The 13,635-nt window shown below is 38.3% G+C and overlaps 1 protein-coding gene across 1 annotated transcript; it reads left to right on the top strand.

Annotated features, from left to right (window-relative positions):
• The first annotated feature begins 1,763 nt into the window (after positions 1 to 1,763).
• On the top strand, positions 1,764 to 7,516 carry Bhlhb9 (basic helix-loop-helix domain containing, class B, 9). The gene is made up of 4 exons (XM_013036612.1): positions 1,764 to 2,005; positions 3,008 to 3,104; positions 4,118 to 4,199; positions 4,721 to 7,516. Exon 4 carries the CDS (start codon positions 5,005 to 5,007, stop codon positions 6,649 to 6,651), a length of 1,647 nt encoding a protein of 548 aa, XP_012892066.1. The 5' UTR covers positions 1,764 to 2,005; positions 3,008 to 3,104; positions 4,118 to 4,199; positions 4,721 to 5,004; the 3' UTR covers positions 6,652 to 7,516.
• The last annotated feature ends 6,119 nt before the right edge of the window (positions 7,517 to 13,635 follow it).

The raw sequence follows: 13,635 nt of genomic DNA, 5'->3' as shown, positions 1-13,635 counted from the left end.
GTATTATGAGAGATATCGTATTTAGTGAGTTCCCTGAACACACAGATTGAGATTATCTTTTATCCAAAATGATGAAGAAGAATATAGTTCCCAATTTTTGGTCTTTTCAGATTTGTGGAATATTTACAGAGACTCAACTGACTGAGCACTCATAATCAAAGTCCAAAACACTCTGAACTTTATGCTTGAGTTTCTTGAAACTTTTAAGTTAGATTGGGAGCGTTTCGTATTTTCATATTAGAGGTGTTCAATATTTAAGCATTTCTGGTTCCAAGCATTTTAGGTAAGAAATGAATGAGTTATATGATTTCATGTCTTCTGAATCATATATATTGGTATAACAGATTGAGTGACTCTTGAAGGTACTGAAAATGACCAAGTAAAATGATAATTTATTTTTGTGTCATGTAATTTATAATGTCAGTAATATTATTAGTAGTATTTCCTATATGTGAGTTCATCAGGAGTTGATTCACAATCTCTATTCATCTCTTGCTTTCTTCAGTGAAAAGCCATATACATAGAAGACTCTGGTTTAAACCCTGGAGTTACAGGCATCCAAGAAATAGAGGCACCTAGAAATTGGGTTGCAAACTGCAATTTACTGGGTACAATGGAATTGGTATGCCTCAATGCTCTCTCACCTCCTTGACGGACTATTTTGTATACTATATGATGAAGACACGCAGCTAGAAAGGACTAAGAAAAGGGCCCTTCTTTCAGTGAACTTACAGTATGACTCAAACTCTACATACCTGAAGAGAGTAAAAATCTGTATATATTCTGGAGAAAAGAAGATAAATATAAGCATTGTTAGGCAGGATGCAGGGCTAAGAGAAAGGAGTAGAGGAATGGAGTGAGATCCACATTAAGGAAATGAACAGAAAGTGGTCCCCATTCGTGACAGAATAGTGATATATGAAATACAATTGACCCTAACTGGCCCTGGACACTTGGTTGTGGGTCAGCAGAGATACAGGACAGCAGGGCCTCCTGCAGGTCCTGACAGAGAAAGGCCTTCTTTCTTGAGCAACTGTGGGGAGATAGAAATAAGGGCTGTTTGCAAAGACTGTGGCTATTTTCCTAGGGCTAGAGGTGTAGTAGGCCAGCCTTGCTTTGGGAGAGGAGCAGTGATGAGGCCTGTGATGGGAGCCCTCACCTCTGTTCCCTTAAAGGCAGAAATGCCTTGCTTTGCTTCATGGCTGTATGAAGCAAGCAAAGCAAAACATGGCAGAGCCTCCTAGAGGCCCCTTGTCCACACTGCTTGTTGCTATGTCTTGATGTCACATGTTTCCTCCCCATCTGTCTGCAGCCCAGACCCCTTTTTCCCCCTCCTACAGGAAGGAGGAGGGACACGGAGACTGGCGAGGGGAGGGGGGAGAAGGGGAGAGGCACTGCGCAGTCTGGGGTGCAAAGCACCAAGGGGAGGCTTTGGTATCCATCCGCTGCTCCTTCCAGCGCAGCGATTCCCGACCTGCGGATACCGCTTCCCCAGCCGCCACAGCCCCTAGCCCTTAGCGAGCACAGCACCGGGAAGCCTAGCAGACAGGGGCAGGGAAGTGGTGGAAGTCGCCACGTCAGGGTGTGCAGGGTGCAGGGAGGCAGGGCGAGTGGCGGGAGCCCGCCCCTGAGAGTGGGGCTGGTGCAGGCCCCGCCCACCCCGGGTCGGAACTACGGTGGGCCTGGGAGGGGGCGTCCAGCACTGACGCGGCCGTATTCCTCCGCCCCCCTTCCCGACAAGCTTTCGGGACAAGCGTTCTTGCTGTGTCCCTCTGGGCCCCTGAGGCCAGCCGTGGTGCTAGTGCGTGGGGCGGGCCTCTTTCCGATTTGGCTCGTCGAAAAAGCAGTGGGAGTCCCAGAGAGCAGCTGCCTGTGGAGAGCTCAGGGGGGAGGAGGATCCCGTTTTCCTAGGCCCTGAGCAGTCCACTCTGGGTGGATTCCCTCAGACATCTGGCAGCTCGACATCACCAAGGAGGCTAGCCATCCAAGCGGATCCTCCAGAGAGGTGCGCAGTGTTCGGGACCCCGGAAACCAGAAGACGGTGCCCCCCCCCGGCGGTCTGGCCGGCCCAATGTGGAGGGAGAGGCCAGAACGGCTCCAGGATCATCTGGAGCCAGTTGAGCTGACCACTTCCCAGCCAGCTTTCAGGGCGCCTGTGTCCCGCCCTGGAAGATTGTTGTGCCCAGAGAGGGCTGAAGGGGGAGAGGTTCAAGGGAGAAATGGCGGCGAGGGGGCGGAGGCTTGAGAGGGGGCCAGGGTAGGCCTCTAAGCTTGTGTCCAGCCGAACTGGTGGGAGGAGACTCCTCTTCCCCACTTTGCTTCCAAACCGGAGTCAGTTGGACCCTGGTGTTCCGGAAGTAATATCCCTTCCACAGACTCCTGCTTAATTAACATCAAGAGTCAGTCTCATCTCCACAGTAAATCTGATGAATTCTGGGGAAGGGGACAAAATTAAATGTTCATCTACTTTTAGTACAGTGTTGTTTTATTGCCTTGTAGGTTTAGATTATCATGCCCAATTTAGTGTAAGCTAATGCTTAGGATAAAGAGTTGGTCAAATTTCATAACAACAGACCATTAAATTAATAGAATGATAGTAACTTATGTTTGGTAGTCAATCTGTTTTCTTACCACACCAATTGTAAGTAATATTTTGATATGTAGGAGTGGGAGATAAGTGTAAAGGGAAGTCTTTCTGAAGATCAGTTTCGAACATTTGAAGTCAAATGCTTATTCTGTGTCTGTTTCTGGAACCTGAAACATCATCTCCAGCCATTTCTCATAGACTCTATCAGTTTTGTGCATAAGCAGTCCCACAGAAGATGGCATGGCATTTATAAAAATGAACATCTGGAGAGCCATTAAAGATGCTAGACTTCGTTTAGTTAGTCATGATGCTCAAAAAAGAGGCTATGAATTTAAATTCTAGAAATCCATTAACCTGTATTTTTTTATTTTGAACATATTTTCCTAATATTTTGATGAAGAACATCTTCCTTTTCTATAGGTTGTCACCTGCCCAACCAGAGGACTCTTCTTTGATGGGAAGGATAGCTTTTCCTGAGAACTCTTTGTTGGCAGATTGGCACAGGTGGTAAATTAAGGTAGGATCTAGGTATGCATTGGAAAGGGGGCTTGTGAAGATTATATTGATATAATAGTGGCAAATACAGTTACCTATTTCCAACTGCCTATTGTACCATCTTGTTAGGGAAAGAGATGTAGCTCTTGCTAGGAAGATGATTGACTTCTGAGTTGGGAAGAGGTATAACCAGATAAATTTAGGTTTGAGAAAGAAGGCTAAGGAATCATTTGTGGCAAAAAGATGGGAGACATTGAACATTGCCTTGAATACATGAAGTTTCTGTTATAAACCTTGCCAATGGTACTGGGTCATCTCAATATTTCTTTAATTATTTATTTAGTGTTGAATTACAGGGCCTGACCACTATCCTTGAGCTTTTGCTCAAGGCTACCATTCTACCTCTTGAGCCAGAGCTCTACTTCCAGCTTTTCTGTAGTTAACTGGAGTCTCATGGACTTTCCTGTTGGGGCTGGCTTTGACCTGTGATCTTCAGATATCAGCCTCCTGAGAAACTAGGATTACAGGTGTAAGCCATCAGCTTCTGACTATATCTTTATTTGCTTCTGCCTTTTTTCCCATCAGTAGGACTATTCCTTTCTAAATTTCTGTAGAGACCTTTAGCAGAAGCTCACTTGGAGTTTAAGCATGAGAGTCTAATTATTGTTTGGATCCAGTGTGGATATGAGTGAGCATGAGCATAAGTCCTCTGGTTGATTAGAGGTGGAGGTAACTATTGGCTAGTTTGTGAAACCAAATATGTTGAAGCCATTAATTGTTTTCCAACATTCCGGATACCTTCGTTCTCATGTTTGCATACAGGTAATGTGGACAGGGTGAGGATTCTATCTATAGGTAATTGGTAGATACTGGAGCAAGAAATGTGATGTGAAGCCATAATGAAGAACATGGTGGGTCAGAAGTGACATGTAACTAAAATTGTAAATTTGGAAAGGCAGTTATTGGGAGACTAGATTGCAGGTCAGTCTACCAAATATGCAGAAGTTCTAATCTTAAATACATTTTTGTCCATAGATCTGCTTGGGTGTCAGCTATATTTCTTACCAACACTGGAACTGAAGAGGGAGAAGAAAATTTTTATTGAATTTTGGTGCAGGTTGGTATGAAGCCTATCTGGATATACCTACTAGGGTCCAAATGGACTGGGAACTCCTTACCCTCTTTTTTTGCTGGTTCTGGGGCTTGAACTCAGGGCCTGCCTGGACACTATCTCTGAGCCTCTTTGTGCTCAAGACTACATGCTACCATTTGAGCCACAGTGCCACTTCTAGCTTTTTTTCTGAGTAATTTATTGGAGATAAGACTCATAGAATTTCCTTTCTGGGCTGGCTTTGAACTGCAATCCTCAGATCTCAGCTTCCTGAGTAGCTAGGATTACAGGTGTAACCCACCAATGCCCTCCTTGCTCCTGAGCCCGATGTGTTTGTGATGAGAAAAGTACATTGATGGTATGTTGTTGAGCATTATTGTAAGTGTGAGAAACAAAATGAGGTAGCAGAGTTTTCTACTTATCCAGTTCTACCACACAATCTATCTGTTCTTATGACCTTTGTGGCTGACTGCATTAAGAAACAAAGTTGGAAGATACTCAAAGGCCATTTCTATCTTTTACTTCAGGTCTGTCTCCAGTGGTGGCCTTGGATTGACAGGAGATCATCACTCTACAGGTCTGCTGTCAGATAACATCATCCTCCCTCAACCTGACTATGCCCTCTGATCTGTCCATAACATTGATACAGTCAGTGTGTTTAGAAAAGGGACTGCGTAACTGCTAAACTGTCAACTGACACCTAATTCTTGCTAACAAATTCGTCTCTGATCCAGTAAAAGTATAAAGACACTGACCTAGGATACACTGAGAAGCTCAGCACTGAACAACTATATAGAACTGGGCTTCAACCATGACTGGGACAAAGAATAAGAACAGAGTACATGCCAAAATTGTGAAAAGGGCAAGTGTACAAGGTAAAGCTGGAGAAGAGAAGGAAGCTACTGGTGTAGTCAAACCAGGAGCCAAGAATGGGGCCAAAGTCAAAGTCAAGGCAAAACCTAAAGCAGATGCAGTGAGAGAGATGAAAACAGTGTCTAAGAATAAAGTTGTTACTGATATGAAGGAAAGAGCCTGGTCAGAGCCTAAGGCTACAGTGAAAACCATTGCAGATTTCAGGTGCAAGAATGAGAGCGAGGCTACTAGTTCCATAAGTAAAGATAAGGCTAGTACTGATACATGGTTCTGGGCTGGGGAAGAGGCTAGTATTAATTCCTGGTTCTGGAAGGGAGAAGAGGCGGGGAATCGTTCCAGTTCTAAGGATGAAAATAAAGCTAATACTGGTATCCAGAGTCGTGTTGAGGAGTTAGAGCCTGTGGCCAGGCCCAGCTGCAGGTCTAGGTCAGGCGCTGAGGATGAAGAGGAAGAAGAGAATGTTATTGGGAATTGGTTTTGGGAAGGAGATGATTCCAGTTATGATCCTAATCCTCAACCTGTGTTCAGGATAGTAAAGCCTCAGCCAGTGGATGAAATTAATGAAAAAAATAGGCCCAAGGACTGGTCTGAGGTAACAATCTGGCCCAAAGCCCCTGCTGTAACTCCTGCAGTTTTAGGATTTAGATCCCAGGTGCCATCTGAGACAAGGCTCTCTTCATATATTGTTCTGTCCTCAGCTGAGGAAAATAATCGTTCTTTGCCTGGTACAACAGCCTGTTCTTCTAAGGGTACTCGTTCCACTTCACAGCCTATCCCTGAGTATCCATTTGGTTCTGACCCTTGCATCCAGACCTTAGATGAAATTAGACACCAAATTAAGACCAGGGAAGTGAATGGAACTAAGCCATTTGCTTGCCGTTGCAAAATGGAATGCTACCTGGGTTCTGGGGAATTTGAAAAACTTGTTTATATACTTAAGACAACTACTGATCCTCTCATTCATAAGATAGCACAGATTGCAATGGGTATCTATAAGGTTCATTCATTTGCCCAAGAATTCATCAATGAAGTGGGTGTAGTGACACTGATTGAAAGCTTGCTCAGTTTTCCATCCTCTGAAGTGAGAAAAAAGGCTGTAATTACTCGAAAGTCTCCTTTTGGAGATGAAAGACAACATAGGGTTGAATTACATGTTAAGCATGTGTGCCAGGAAACCATATCTTTCCCTTTGAACTCACCTGGACAGCAATCTGGATTAAAGATACTAGGACAACTGACTACTGATTATCTCCATCACTACATTGTTGTCAGTTACTATTCAGAACTTTTTCATTTATTGTCTCGGGGAAATCATAAAACTAGAAATCTTGTTTTAAAAGTACTCTTGAATATGTCTGAAAATTCAGCTGCAGCCAGAGACATGATCAATATGAAGGCTTTGGCAGCATTCAAACTTATTTTTAACCCAGAAGAGGCAAAATCCAATCTTGTTAGTGCCGTGGCCATATTTATTAACATAAAGGAACATATTCGAAAGGGCTCAATTGTAGTTGTTGATCACTTGAGTTACAATATGCTTACAGCTATTTTCTGTGAAGTTAAAGGGATTATTGAAGCAATGTAAAATGAGCTAGAAATGAAAGAAAACTGGAGATGCCAAACATTAAACTTTACATCTTTTAACACAGTATTATCTGTTACAGGATCTACCTTGAAGCTAGAAATGAATATTAAGTCTTGATATGAAACTGTTTGTAGATTTTTATCTTGTCTAGAGTAGCAGATTTTTGATATTGTACTTAAGAAATAGCAGACCAGCTCATTATAAGTAGGCTAGCTTGATCGTTAGTGTCTGCTTAGATCAATTTATAGCTTTAAATGACAAAAAGAAGATACTGATTTGAATTCTAGTTATAGAAATAAGACATATACATAAAGATAACCAATAATACCTACAGTGTGTGTGCGTGTGTGTGTGCATGTGTGTACATACGTTTGTTGCTAGTGTGTCCTCACATTACATAAAGAAGACAGGGTTTATTATAGGCTGTTTGTTGTAAGAGAGATTTCTATTTTCCTCCTATTACATCTGCAGCAGATAGTCATTCTCTAACATAGAATTATTCCTTAATCTCAGATAAAATACAGAGTTTACTTTTTATTCTGAAACGACATTTCTAACTCTTAAATTTTAGGCATATTTCATTTATGTCAATCCTCTCCCAATCTGTCAGACTGCTGTCACCATATTTACAATTTTTTTTCCTTTCACGGTTGCTTGTGTGTTATATTTTTCAATTCTTATTAGCATACATTAGCTATACAAAGGATTATTGCACTCATATTTTAAATTGTTACATTTCCACAGGTACTTAGTTAAAAGGTATCTTTTAACAAGAATTAGAGGAATTGAATACTTTTTCCTAGATTTCCACGGCTGACAAGTGGCATAGCTGGTGTGTGTGTGTGCCTGTGAGTGTGTGAGAGTGAAAGAGAGAGAGAGAGGAGAGAGAGAGGAGAGGGAGAAGAGAGAGAGAGTGTGTGTTATACAGAGGCTTGAACTCTGGGCCTGGGTGCTGTTACTAAACTTTTTAGCTTTTAGCTAGTGCTCTATCGCTTGAGCCACAGCTCCACTTACAGTTTTTTTCACTGGTTATTTGGATAAAAGAGTCTCATGGACTCTCCTGCCTGGTGGGCTGTCTTTGAACCAGGATTCTCATATTTTAGTCTCCTGAGTAGGAGTACAGATGTGAACCATTATTGCCCAGCTGTCATAGCTGTTTTACCTGACACCAGAATCACTCTAACACACCACCCTGATGTCCTTCATATTTTTGGTTGATTGCATTCAAAGCTCAGAGACTGTTTGGTTATAATGGTTTAATTTTGCAATGGACAATGTCCTTGGCAGGCATTATAGTTCTTACCCTCTTTCCAATCCATTTGTCCATTAGGCATTTACCTGTATCTGTCTAGAGGTATGAGAAAATTCAGAGATGAATGTGTATATTTTACCTGGCATCATCTGATAGATGGTGGGTATCCAAAATCAGAAAGTAAAACTTGATATGCACCCTTCCTATCTTCTTCTGTCCATATGGAATTTGCCCTCAAAGAACTAGAATCCTGTACATTTTTTCCATGCTCTGTATTGAAAGAATAATAGTTGCTTTCTTTTTCCTTACAAAATCACACCTCAGTTTTTTAAACCATTGTCCTGTATGTTATCTGAAAGGCCAAAGGGCTCAGAAAAACCCAGTTTATGCATTTCTACAAGCCAAAATTGAGATTAAACTGGAGAAATTGAGAATAAACTGAATACATTTAAAAAAGAACTGCAGCTTCAGCAAAGAACAAGAAAGCCAGGAGAAAGGCTATTATCTTAACCTATGTAAGGTAGTGATTCCTGGAAGTTATGGCTCAGAAAGCATCTCAGAACTTTTGGGCTGTTTGAGTTCTCTGAGACTCATAGTAGAAATTACAAATCTTGTGAGATAGGGAGAAATTCTTTATATGTTGAGATGTTGCAGTTATGGAGCTAAAATGAGATTATACTGTAAATACTCATAATTTTTCCTTCACTGACTATATTATGAACATATTTCTATGTCAACAAATATGTTTCTATAAAATATTTTAATTACTTCATGATTTTACTGTGTAAAATTTTACAGTTGGTGTAAGGTGTTACAGTTTTTCATTGGATGCTCTTTTCATGTGATATATGTGCAATTTTATTTGCAGAATTAAGGAGTGTAGAATTCACCATCTTACCTTTTCCCTTTAAAAGTTATCTTTACAATTTAGTGCTATACAGATCTACTACATGCTTTTTACTTAATAGCTTTATTGAGATTTTACTAACACATGAAATTGTATATTTTAAGCACACCAAGTTTTGACATAAATATATGAAACCATAACTACAAGCTATTGAACATAGCCATCACCCCCAAAGCTTCTACATGCCCCTGTAATTCCTCCTTCCTACTTTTTTTGTCCCCCTAACCCAAGGCAGCTGCTTATCTGCTTTTTTAACAAATCATTTTCCAGTTTCTGTATATATATATATATATATATATATATATAAATGAAATCATACCTCATGTGCTCTTGGAAGGGGAATCTGGCTTATTTCACTGAGAATAATTATTTGAGTTTCATTTATGTCATGTATGAGTTCACTATATGGCTTTACCACAATTTATTTATTTATTCAACTGTTAATGAGTATCAAGTTCAAAGTTTAGTTTTTACAAGTAAGGTTGCTGTGAGAATTCATGTACAAAGGTTTCAATGGGTGTATAATTCTATTCCTTCTGGATAAATACTAATATATTAAACATTTTCCAAAGTAGTGGTACTGTTTTACATTCTAACAGAAGTATATAAGAGTAATGATTCCTCTACATCCTTGCTAGTATTTGGTGTGGCCAATCTTTAAAATTTTATCCATATTTCATAATACTGGCTTGTGTATCTAGTAATGATATTGACTATCTTTTCATATGTATATCTGTCATCCATATATCTTTTGTGAATTATGTCTAAATCTTTGTCCATTTAAAAATTTTTAGACTTTGATTTTTGTAATTGCTTTTAAGAGATTTTGTATGTAATGTGATGCATATAAAATGATACAAATGTGTTGTCAAATATATATTTTGCAGATATTTTCTCACAGTCTGTGATGTATCTATTCTTTTAATAATGTCTTTTGAACAAAAGTTTTTGATTAGTAGCAATTATTTTACTAGTTGAATCTTGGTGTTATATATAAGAACATTATCTAATCAAGGACACAGAGATATTATCCTTATTTCTTCTAAAAGTTTTATAGTTCCAGGGTTTGCAATTAGGACTGTCATCTGCTTTGAGTTCATCTTATACATGATGCAAGTTATATATCAAAGTTCAGGTTTTGTCATAGCCATATCTAGTTGTTTAAGCACCATTTGCTAACAGGACTAGCCTTTGAGCTGCCAGTGCATTTTTGTCAAAAAATGAGTTGCTCCTATATATAAAGTTCTATTTCCGTGTTCTATACTGTTGCATTGATCTGTTTATGTATCTTGATCCCAATACCATTTTGTCTTGAAATTAGGCAGCATGATTCTTGGAACTTCATTGTTTTTGAGTTATTTTGGTGTTTTGTATTTCTATAGGAGCTCTAGAAATTTGTTAATTTCTATAAATCCTCCAGCTAATATTTTGATCAGTATAACTTTGAATCAATAGAAAAATTTGGCAACAGCAGACATCTAACAGTATTGAATAAATAAAATATCTGACTTTCTTTAGGTATCTTTTATTTTCTCTCAGGAACATTTTTTATTCATGCAATACTGGTTTACATCAGCTGCATATATTCTTTTTATGGTCATATCACATATAATTCATTCCCTTGATGATGAACATTTACAAGATATTTTCCCTATGAGAATTGAGACCACAGAGAATATCTTTGTTCACGTCTTCACATCTCTTTGAAGATTTACTAAGATAAATTTTTTGAAATGGAACTGCTTTGTTTAAAAGACCATGAATAGCAATTCTCTGTAGCTAAACTCTTCCAGAAACATATCTGCATTTGAACATGTTGTGTTGTTCATTACAGTGGGAAAGAAAACAGATCTTGAGAGTCTTCAGTAAGAAATGACATTGTAGGATTGGGACACTTAGATGATTTGAGAAAGAATTTAAGGAAGTGAGGCTTTGCTATAGATTGAAACTGTCAGAAAGATAACTGCTTTGATACCTTAAGTAAATCTTGTTCTAAGGCGGGGGATACTTAACCAAGGCCAAATTTGTGATGGGTAAAAAAAGCAGAAGTCACTTCTTAAGCCAAAATGGGATATTTTCCATTTCTGTGACTGAGACAGTGTTTTACTGTGTGTATGTGATTACAGTCAACTTAGTTTTTATTTGATACATCACAGTCACAGGATGATCTTGTGTTAAGTTAATGTTCTATTAAATTGATAAGAACACAAAGGCCTACCTGAGTGCCAAGGCAGATCTTTGATGTCAGGGGCTGCATTTATTCTTCTCATGGATATTTATAAATTCCCATTCAACCCCCAGAAAACAAAATGAATATGTATCTCTGTATAATCTTAACAAATATTTGTCATTGATATTTTAATCTTTCCTTTCATATGCATAAAACTATCTTCTTTACTTAAGAATTGAGGTTTTTAATAACATTTATGTTGCGTCTCTAGATTGCAGTTTGGTATATTCCATCCTTTCTTACAAAATTCTTTTTCCATGCATGCCAGTACTTGGGCTTGAACTCACAATTTTTGCACTCAAAGCTTTATTTTTATTTTTTCAAAATAATTTTATCTTTTAGTAAAAAAAAAGGCTATCTCTTACAACACATTGCAAAGGACCCATACCTTTACAAAGATTAAATCTCCTCTAACACTGGATTTAAGTCTGTATGACAATTATCTGGCTGGGGGGGGGAAGGGGAGAGGAGCAGCTAGAAGTGCTATATGTGTGTCTGTATGCATGTTTTATTTACATATTTTGTTGATAATAGGTTTCATAGTGACACTTCCATACATGTTTATAATGTACTTTGATCATATTTACCCAGTGCATTATCCTTTCTTATCCTCTCTTTCCTCCTTTCCCTTTCTTTTTTTCCTTAGTCATGCTTTTGCATCCATATCCATGTCCTTTTATCCCTATAGTCCACATATGAGAAAAGGCATGCAATACTTGTCTTTCTGCATCTGACTATTTAATTTAACATGTTCTCCAGTTCCATCAACTTGCTTGCAAGTGATATAATTTGAATATCTGAATAAAACCCCATTGTGTATATGTACCACATTTTCTTCATCCATTGATGGGCTCTTAGGGTAACTGTAAGACCCCACCACCACTGATTATTCTACAATATAAAAAGATGAGAACTTTACTACTAAGGGTTCATCTATTATATGAACAAAGCAATGAGGTATGAAGCAAGATATTCAAAAAGCAATTCCCTTGTTTTAAAGATTAAAGTTGAGAACTAAATGTTAGTTCCTTGAACAGCAGCTACCTTTGTCTCAAGTGATTGTATTCATGCAAAAGTATCTTCAATGGATTGCAGTTTTGCATATTTGAAACTATGATAGAAACAACAGGTTGAATTCAAGCAAGTCATTTCTTCAATTTTTATTCACTCCCACCACAAATCAGGCAAACTCATAATTCAAATGAAGCAATTCAAACTGCACATGAGCTTTTCTCAAATGTTCTGTACATATAAGCATATTTTGCGTTTACTATTTTATTAAATATTGAGATCTTAATAGATGAAAGAATGTAAATGATTTTTATCATTTCATATATCATACAATATTTTGTTCAATAAAAAATAATTCAAAATTCCTTTAATTACCTGGTGATTTGAAAATGACAGTCATATAAGCATTTATAAATACTTCTTTTTCTCTATGAGTCTTATGTTGTATTTTACTGAAATGTATATTTTTGCATTGCTCTTTAATTATTCTCATAATTTGTTTAAGAACAAAAAAGAGCTAAACGACTCTATCATGCTTCTTCTGAATGTCCATTAGTACTAAATGGTATTATTCCTGTTTTTTTTTTAATTTTGCTGCCATGAGGTTTGAACTCAAGATTTGTGCTTGCTTGGCAAGCACTCTACTTACTGCATAAGCCATGCTCCAGTCCTTTTAGTTTTTTTCAAAAAACTGTCTCATTTTTTTGCCTTAGCTAGCCTCAGACAATAATCTTCCTATCTCTGCCTACCACATAGCTCAGATTACAGGCTTGCACTGTTTATGATGGAAGTAAGGAGAGATGGAATGACTTATTTAATTGTCATAAAATGAAAGCATGGTAGCTATAATCCCAGAATTCAGATCACAAAAATCTCATTACATTATTCTCTTCAGCAGAATCATTATTTTGCTTTATTCTTTAGAAGGATCTTTCTGTAATATGAAGCGCACAATACCATGTTCTCTTGCTTCTAGAAAAGATAAGAAAGTAGAAAAGATAAGAAAATCGAACTCAGAGATACATTTCAGTTACATGGAAATGCATGTTCTTAGTGCTGAACATGGTTGTGCATGACTGTTAATACTAGGACTTTGGAAGTACAGGAATGCTTATTAGAAGTTTAAGGCCAGCTTAGCAAGACCATGTCTTTTTTTTTTCTGGTCCTGGGGCTGGGCCTGAATGCTGTCCTTGAGCTCGTTTTGCTCAAAGGCTAGTACCCTACCACTTGAGCTACAGTATCACTTCTTGCTTTTTCTGTGATTAACTGAAGTAAGCCTGACCCAAAAAAACATAGGCTCCATGGTTTCCCTCATTTGTAATAATTAGTATACACCGAGGATATTCCTAGCAGAGGATCACAATAGATCAATAGCTATGTACATATGACCATATAAAATGATGTTAACCAAAATAAACTCCAAGATATGGAAACAGAGGGTTTTTTCAGCGTACTGTTTGCAGTTATTTCTTTTTTCTTTTTTTTTGTTCTTTGCTTTATCCCTGTGGTCACTGTTTTTTTTTATCTCAGTACCCTTTGTCTTGTGTATAAGTTTATCTGATTTGGGGAAGGGAAGGGAAATCA

This window comes from Dipodomys ordii, unplaced genomic scaffold (assembly GCF_000151885.1).
Source record: "Dipodomys ordii isolate 6190 unplaced genomic scaffold, Dord_2.0 Scaffold303, whole genome shotgun sequence".
NCBI classification, from domain to species: domain Eukaryota; kingdom Metazoa; phylum Chordata; class Mammalia; order Rodentia; family Heteromyidae; genus Dipodomys; species Dipodomys ordii.
Note: the sequence above shows the minus strand (reverse complement) of the source record. Positions and strands in the feature narration are given on the sequence as shown.